This window comes from Suncus etruscus, chromosome 9 (assembly GCF_024139225.1).
Source record: "Suncus etruscus isolate mSunEtr1 chromosome 9, mSunEtr1.pri.cur, whole genome shotgun sequence".
Classification (NCBI taxonomy): domain Eukaryota; kingdom Metazoa; phylum Chordata; class Mammalia; order Eulipotyphla; family Soricidae; genus Suncus; species Suncus etruscus.
In genome coordinates this window covers 7,726,935-7,735,535 of record NC_064856.1, presented here as the reverse complement: position 1 = coordinate 7,735,535, position 8,601 = coordinate 7,726,935, and the positions used below count along the sequence as shown (strand labels likewise).

The 8,601-nt window shown below is 49.0% G+C and overlaps 1 protein-coding gene across 1 annotated transcript; it reads right to left on the bottom strand.

Annotated features, from left to right (window-relative positions):
• Positions 1–2,959: 2,959 nt before the first annotated feature.
• SPEF1 (sperm flagellar 1) lies at positions 2,960–8,343 on the bottom strand. Its single transcript, XM_049779469.1, has 7 exons — positions 7,982–8,343; positions 4,997–5,108; positions 4,562–4,718; positions 4,346–4,388; positions 4,150–4,210; positions 3,870–3,993; positions 2,960–3,782 (listed from the first exon to the last, which is right to left on the bottom strand). The coding sequence occupies exons 1-7, from the start codon at positions 8,088–8,090 to the stop codon at positions 3,675–3,677; spliced, it is 714 nt and encodes a 237-aa protein (XP_049635426.1). The 5' UTR covers positions 8,091–8,343; the 3' UTR covers positions 2,960–3,674.
• Positions 8,344–8,601: the final 258 nt, after the last annotated feature.

The following is an 8,601-nucleotide window of genomic DNA, read 5'->3' as shown; positions in this document are numbered from 1 at the left end:
GTTTGTTTTTGTTTTTGTTTTTTGGGACACACCCGGCAGTGCTCAGGGTTACTCTTGGCTGTCTGCTCAGAAATAGCTCCTGGCAGGCACGGGGGACCATATGGGACACCGGGATTCAAACCAGCCACCTTTGGTCCTGGATCGGCTGCTTGCAAGGCAAACGCCGCTGTGCTATCTCTCCGGGCCTCTCTTATTCTAATTTTTAATTCATCTTTTTGTTTGTTTTTTTGGGGGGCCACAACGGCGGTGCTCAGGGGATTATTCCTGGTTCTGCACTCAAAAATCGCTCCTGGTTTGGGTACCATATGGGACGAAGGGAGATTGAACCAGCATCCATCCTGGGTCATCTGTGTGCAAGGAAAACACCCTACCACTGTACTACCACTCCAGCCCCTTTATTCCTCTTTTGAAGTAGTAAAAAATCCATCAGCATGGACACATTCCAGCCTGGAAAATATATCTACTGATCTGATGCTTTCATCTCTGACCTGATTCCTCTCAGCCACTATCCTATTTAGTATCCTTGTACTGCTTTTTCATTCTTTTTGTTTTGTTTTGTTTTGTTTGTTTTTGGGCCACACCTGGTGACGCTCAGGGGTTACTACTCCTGGCTATGCACTCAGAAATGGCTCCTGGCTTGGGGAACCATATGGGATACCAGGGGATCGAACCATGGTCCATCCTAGGTCAGCCGCTTGCAAGGCAAATGCCCTAACGCTGTGTCACCGCTCTAGCCGCTAATTTTTCATTCTTTTTTTTTTTTTTTTTGTGGTTTTTGGGTCACACCCGGCAGTGCTCAGGGGTTTTTCCTGGCTCCGTGCTCAGAAATTGCTCCTGGCATGTACGGGGGACCATATGGGACGCCGGGATTCGAACCGATGACCTTCTGCATGAAAGGTAAATGCCTTACCTCCATGCTATCTCTCCGGCCCCTAATTTTTCATTCTTATCATAGCTTCACAAATGGCTCCCAGTTACTCCTACCTCCTGGTATTCACACCCTGTGTACCTAACTCTTGAATGTGGCTTGAACAATTCACTTCTAATAAGTGGACTATAAAAAATTTAATGATTGGCATGTCCAAGATTAGCAGAGATTGTAGGGGGCAGATAGATAGTACACCAGGCACCTGCCTTGCACACTGACCTAAATTTGATCCCTGACACTACACACACACACACTCTTCCTGGAGTGATTCCTGAGCATAGTCAAGAGTAAGCCCTTAGCACTACTGAGTATGGCCCAAAAACTAAAGAGAGAAGGAGAGGAGAAAGAGAGGAGAGAGTAATTGTAACTTTCATCTTGCTATCAAGTAGTAATTTCCAATTTGTTAACTCTCTTGCTAAATTTTGGGGGGGAGGGAAGACTTCAGTACTCAGGAACTTCTGGCTCTCTGCTGAGAGGTGATCCCATGTGCTCTCTCTGTTGAGGGGATGATTCCATGGGAATTCCATTAATATTCCATGTAATACTGGGGTTTGAACCTAAATATACATGAAGCACATGTTCACCCTTAAGCTATCCCTTCCTGGATTTGATGAAGCCAGCCACCATTCAGATAACCATATGGAAAGAAAATTAAGACAGCCTACATCGGCAAACCAGTAGAAACAGAAGTCCTCAGTCGAACAGTCCTCTTAACAGTTCTGTTAACTGAATTGATTTGGAAGTGGACCCTTGCCTATTCATTCAGCTCTGGCCAAACACTTTTATTGCAGCCTTTTAAGAAATCCTGAATCATGGGGCCGGAGAGATAGCATGAAGGTAAGGCATTTGCCCCTTAGGTATAAGTCTAAGAATGGAATTGTATGATATCAGGATTTATTAAATGTTCAATATTAGTACCAGTTAATAAATGATTAGATTCAGAATCACACCATAGCTGTAGTGTGTTGGTCAGAGTTAAAAGTCAAGTTTGGGGGCTGGAGTGGTAGCGCAGGGGGCAAGGCATCTGCCTTACACGCACTAGCCTAGGACGGACAGCGGTTCAATCCCCCAGGCGTCCCATATGGTCCCCCAAGCCAGGAGCGATTTCTGAGCACATAGCCAGAAGTAACCCCTGAGCATCACCAGGTATGGCCCCAAAACAAAACAAAACAAAACAAAAATTTTTTAAAAAGTCAAATTTGGGGCCGGAGAAATAGCACAGCGGTAGGGTGTTAGCCTTAGACGCAGAACGATGGTGGTTCAAATCCCGGAATCCCATAGGGTCCCCTGAGCCTGCCAGGAGTGATTTCTGAGCGCAGAGCCAGGAGTAACCCCTGAGCACTGCCGAGTGTGACCCCCCCCAAAAAAAAAGTTTGGCATCAGTCTGTGCCCACAATTGTGTGATATAGATGCTAGTTTTTGTCTTTTAGGTGGTTCTGGGGTTGGATTTGGGGGGGGGGGGTTGGGTAATTTTTGGAGAGCTACACCCAGCAGCAGTACTTAAGGAACTACTTCAAGCTCTGTGCTTAGGGGTTGTTACCAATGTTTCTGTGGGGATCATTGTAGTACCCCAGATTGAATTGGATTTGGCTTGTGCAAATCGAGTTACTAAACCTCTGTAATATCTCAGCCCCAAAGGACACATATAGAGATCAGTCTATGGACAGGGTGGTGGGTCTGGCTATAGTTGGCAAGAATCTTAAGCCTGAGCCATAAAGATAGTACAGCAGATGAGCTACTGGCTTTGCATGCAGTCAATCTGGTTTTAATAACTTTTGAGGAGTTGTCCCCAGAGTTCAGGGTCATAGTAAGCCTAGAACATCACTAGATGTGATGATACAAAATTTGAGGCCTGAGTTTTGGGGCTGGGTGCAAAGACAGTGAGTTGGGGGTTCTGGTCAGAAGTCAGTCTGTGCTAGTGCATAGGTCTGATCCCCTGCTGTTATTTTAAACTGCCTAGCAGTGGCTACCTAAGGCCCAGCTACCCATAAAGTGGGACCTACTTTCACTTAAGGAGTGGAACAGGATTTAGCTGTCCTCCAGGTCCAGAGAGAGAAGGCAGTTGTGAGACAAAGCACATCTTTAATGAGGGTAGTCCTGTCTCATGTCCCCCATATAGTCTTGGGAGGACCAGGTGACTGAAATAGGCACTGCAAGAGTTTCTTCAACTCCTTTCTTCAACTCCTGGTTAAACCCACTCACTGCTCACCCTTTCTTCTCTAGCTGCTGAACTTTCCAGCCTTGAGCCGGATCCCAGGTGAGTGCCCAGGAGGGGCAAGGAAGCCCATCCGCTCCCTGGAATAGTGTGTCTCGAGGTCTAGAGTATGCAGCTCTAGTCTGGATGGAGTCAGCACTGTCCCCAGCAGTGCCCGGGGACATGAGACTAGGGGCAAGAACTGATCTCAGGGTACCCCTCTCAAAGTCCAATGCAGGGAGCACCAAGGCAGAGCTGCTGGGGTGGGGCACAGCTTTGGGGGGCAGGACGGGTCTTTGCACGTGGCTTCTAGGTTCTGGAAAGTGCTCCATTCTCCTGACCCGGATGGAGTGGAAGGAGTGGCTCAGTCCGGGACCTCCACTCAGAGAGCTTTTGTCTCACCCCCCGGCCCAACTCCCACATCCACCCCAAAGGAGGAGGGGGTCCGCTCCCGCCCATTCTTGTCTGTCACTAGATGGTTGCATTGGTTGAGTGTGTTTCAGCCATGGGTTCTGGTGGGTACCGGGGCCTGCCGCCGCTGCCAATGGCCGCTCACCGCTGCTTACGCTCAGCCTGCTGGAGCCTCCGAGAGAGGTCATCTATGCGCACGTTCTTGAGTTGGAGCAGGTGCTCCAAGCGCCTGACCTTCATCTGCAGGACCTGAGCCACGGGGCCCCGAGGTTATATCTGGCCTCTGCCACCCTCTTTGCCCTACCACTCCAACCCAACTTTCTAGGGAGTCCTCACCTGCACAGTCTCCTGCGAAGCCAACAACTCCTGTTCTTTTTCCGCAATCTGGAGAACAAAGCTGGGGTCGCCTTGCAGTGCCTGGCTATAGCCTGGAGGTTTGGGGGCTGGGTGTCGAGCCCCCCTGAGGTGGAACAGAGTTTAGTAGAGTCCTGACCACCTACCTTTCCACCCTCTCTCCCTGCTTCCTGTTTGTCCTACCTGTCCAGGTGCCACTTGCCCCACCCCTCTCTAGCCCTGCATAGGGAGAATACCAGGCCCCAAATCTTCATCGCCTTACCTGAACTGCCCCCCTCCTTTGGGATCCAGGGCACCTTCTGCTGGGGCCTTCTGGGACAAACCTGAGTCAAGGCAAGTGAAAGAGTAAAGGTGCTGGCATCCTGTTTTCTTGTCCCGGAGCTCCCGTTCCTACCCCACCCCTATAAGGAAGGACAGAGGAGAAGCTCCTCCTGAGAGGAAAGAAAAGTTCATTTTACCCACATCCATGTATCCAGTACCATCCTGGGGAGCCGCCAGCTCCTGGAAGAAGCCCGGGGTCCACTGTTAGGCAATCCCCCAAGGAGCCCTACATTCTCTCCATGATCCCCCAAGTCCTCTCCCCTTAGCCAAGCCTCTTGCTCCCCCAGCATCCCTAAGGGTTAGGGTGGTCTATAAAACCCCCCAGACAGTGGCAGATGTGGGAGGTGTGGCACCTGTAAGGAGCCTATGCCCTGCTTCCTGCGCCTCTGCCGCTCCTCCAGGCGCTGTCTCAGGGGGATGAGTACCAGCTCTACCACACCTGGGGTGCACTGTGCAATCTTCCGCATCACATCATCTGGAACCGAGAAGTTGAGTTTGTTCAGCACCTTCCTGCAGGGGCAGACACAGGAATAGCAGATGGGGTTCTAGATGAATGGAGGCAAAGGACTAGTCCACGGCCCAGGGGCAATGAAGGGCAGCAGTGCTGAGCTTGCCTCCTCCAGTAAAAGGCTCTCTTGATTCCATAACAAGTTTCTATCTTTGTTTTCTTCCTCACTCTGTTACCAACACAGTGTCAGCCCATGCTGGAGTCCCAGAAACAGAATGACTGGGGCAGCCCTACCTGGGAATTCCCAAGATCCTGCTGGTGTACTCAAGGATTTTGTTACCTGTTCAGGTGCCCCCAATTGCTGAGCTTCTGCTGAAGAGAGTTGGCAGGTACATAATTGTGCATCTCCACCATCTTGGGGAAGTAAAACTTGATCACCTCTGCTACCAGGACTGCAAGAGTAGATATAGAAAGTGAAGAAAAGAAAGAAGATGAAATGGTTGAGGTGGAGGAGCTGGAGCACAGTGGTGGGATGTTTGCCTTGTGTTCCATATGGTCCCCCCTGAGCCAGGAGCGATATTTTTAATTATCTTTATTTAAACACCGTGATTACAAATATGATTGTAGTTGTATGATTACAATCATGTAAAGAACACCCCCCTTCACCAGTGCAAGATTCCCACCACCAATTTCCCACATCTCCTTCCTCCCCACCCCACCCACACCTATACTCGAGACAGGCTTTCTATTTCCCTCATTCATTCACATTGTTATGATAGTTTTCAGTGTAGTTATTTCTCTAATTGCACTCATTACTCTATGTGGTGAGCTTCATGTCATGAGCTGCACCTACATGAATAGATGGGGGAAATAAGGGTTGGGACTGAGGCAGTAAAAGATTAGAAATGAGCTTTTTAGGGCAGTATCAAGGTCACAATACAAGATGGATATTATGCATATATAAACTATATGCATACAATACTATCAATAGGAGACCAAAGAGAAAAAATTTCCAGTGACTGTCCCAACATAAACCAGTGCTAGAACGGCCTGCCCTCCTCCCAAAGTGCATTCCCATTAGTAAAGGGAGAGGTAGGGGGAAAGCCTGATGACCCCTATAGAGCGATTTCTGAGCACATAGAAGGAGTAACTCCTGTGGGGCCAGAGAGATAGCATGGAGGTAGAGCATTTGCCTTGCATGCAGAAGGTCGATGGTTTGAATCCCGGCATCCCATATGGTCCCCTAAGCCTACCAGGAGCGATTTCTAAGCATGGAGCCAGGAGTAACCCCTGAGCACTGCTGGGTTTTTGTAACCCAAAAACCAAAAAACAAAAGCAAAAACAAACAAAAAAAAGGAGTAACTACTGAGTATGACAGAGTGTGGCCCAAAAAATGAAAGAAAGAGAGAAAGAAAGAAAGAAAGAAAGAAAGGAAGGAAGGAAGGAAGGAAGGAAGGAAGGAAGGAAGGAAGGAAGGAAGGAAGGAAGGAAGGAAGGAAGGAAGGAAGGAAGGAAGGAAGGAAGGAGAAAGAAGAGGGAAGGAAGGAAGGAAGGAAGGAAAGAAGAAGAAAGAAGAGGGAAGGAAGGAAGGAAGGAAGGAAGGAAGGAAGGAAGAAGAAAGAAGAGGGAAGGAAAGAAGGAAGGAAGGAAGGAAGGAAGGAAGGAAGGAAGGAAGGAAGGAAGGAAGGAAGGAAGGAAGGAAGGAAGGAAGGAAGGAAGGATGAGGTAGAGGGTCAGGGATGGCAGGGCGATGTGATCTAGTGGAGAGGTGAAAGGGAAAGGATGATAGGTATGTGATGGTGATAAGGACTGCAGAAGGAGTGGGCAAGAAAACAAGATCAGAAATTTGCTGGAGGGGCCGGAGTGATAACACAGCGGTAGGGCATTTGACTTGCATGCTGCCGACTCAGGACAGACCTGGGTTCAATCTCCAGCATCCCATATAGCCCCTTGAGCCTGCCAGGAGCAAGTTCTGAGCAGGAGTAGCATCTGAGCGCCGCTGGGTGTGCCTCCCCCCCCAAAAAAAAAAAGTGGAGACAAAGTGTTCAGCAAACCCCAGAAGATTTGCTTTCCTTCCCCAGAAGCTCAGCACACTGAATATTGAAGCTCTGAGGGCCTCTAGTAGAGAAGAAATGTCCCAGATGGCCTTCCGAAGCCCAGGGCCTCACATGGATACATGTGATCCTAGGAACTACATGGATACGCATATACACACACCAACACCGAAGTCCCAGGAGACAGCCACAAACTCACATAAACAGACATACAATAAAATCCCTTTATAGTTATACAAGTAGGACAGACTACATAGACACAGGACATAAAATGCCAAGACACCCAGATATGCACATAGCATACAATATGCATACACATACACATACACACACACAATACAAAAGTTTACAAACTCTTCTATACCTGGGTTCCAAGAGACAGTCACCCCCACCACTGCAAACACAAAGAATCCTATACGCACAATATATACGCACAGAAAAACACACTATGATCACCAAATCTCAGAAAACACACCAACACCTACACAATCACAAGGAAACCACACAAGGTTACACAATATCACACTACCTGTGTACAGGACAGAACATGCTAACACATGCATAAATACACTATCACATGCTCAGATTTCCACTAGAAAATACAGAAAACAGCACACACAGAGACTCTCAAAGGCACACAAAGATATGCACTTGTCATTCCGGAGCCAGGAGGGAATGAGACTCACAATAAGCAGCTGCATAAAGGACAGACCACGTAGACACATCTAAAGACAATAGTTGCCTGCGGACCCACAGGTGCGTATAATATAGAAAACACACCTGCAGCTGACCTGTGTTGGATCTTCGGCATCCTATATGGCCCCCTGTGCACTACCAGGAATAATTTCTAAGTGCAAGGCAAGGAGTAACTCCTGGGCACTGTCGAATGTGGCCCCCAAAAATAAGAAAAAGGAAAACACACCTGCAGCTGAGTCTGACACACCTACTAAGACTACATCCCCTATGGAGAGAGATTTCTTCCTTGCACACATTGGAGCCGGAGCAATAACACAGAAGGTAGGGCCTATGCCTTGCACGCGGCCGACCCAGGTTCGATTCCCAGCATATTCCCACATGGTCCCCTGAGTCTGCCAGAAGTAACTTCTGAGCATAGAGCCTTGCAAGAGTCACCCCTAAGCACCCCCCCCCCCAAAAAAGGAAAGGAAGATTTCTTACACACAGGAAGATTTCCTTTTTTTTTTCTTGTTTTGTTTTGAAAGGCAGATTTCTTACACACAAACATACACAGACACACGTGCAGGCGCACACACCTCCGTCGCTGAAGTCCCGGGAAAGGTTCCGCTTGGGCCTGGACAGAGGGATGTTGTCCACCCACAGGTACAGCTGGTGCAGCGCCTCTTCGTCCACGCTGCCTGCCATGAACGGGGCGCCCTGGGGCGCAGGCCTCCACCGCAAGCGCCTCGAGAGCCTCCTCCGCCGCTGTCACCGGCGCCCAGACGGTCACAGGCCTCCTCGCCCTCGGAGACCCACGTCCCAGCTGGGGGCGGCCATATTGTTTCCCGGAACCATGGCAACCGCGCGCAGGGGCTGCTGGGAGGTGTAGTTTTCCTCCCGTAGAACTCGGCTCGGAAGAACAATCAGGTGGCCTCGACTTCCGGCTTGCCAAGCAGCGACTCCGACCCTGTGTTGCCACAGGTTGAATAGTAGTAGTCAGTGGCCCGCTGGGGGCGGCCACACCGGCAGCACACACCCTCCACCAGCAGTCCCGGGACTTAGATACCCTGCCCGGACTTGTAATAAGACTTCCAGCATAATCATGATGTTCCAAGGGATAGAGGCTCCCCCAACAAGGTTTATCAGCTTTTTTCTGAGAGTCCATTTTATTTATTTATTTATTTATTTATTTATTTATTTATTTATTTATTTATTT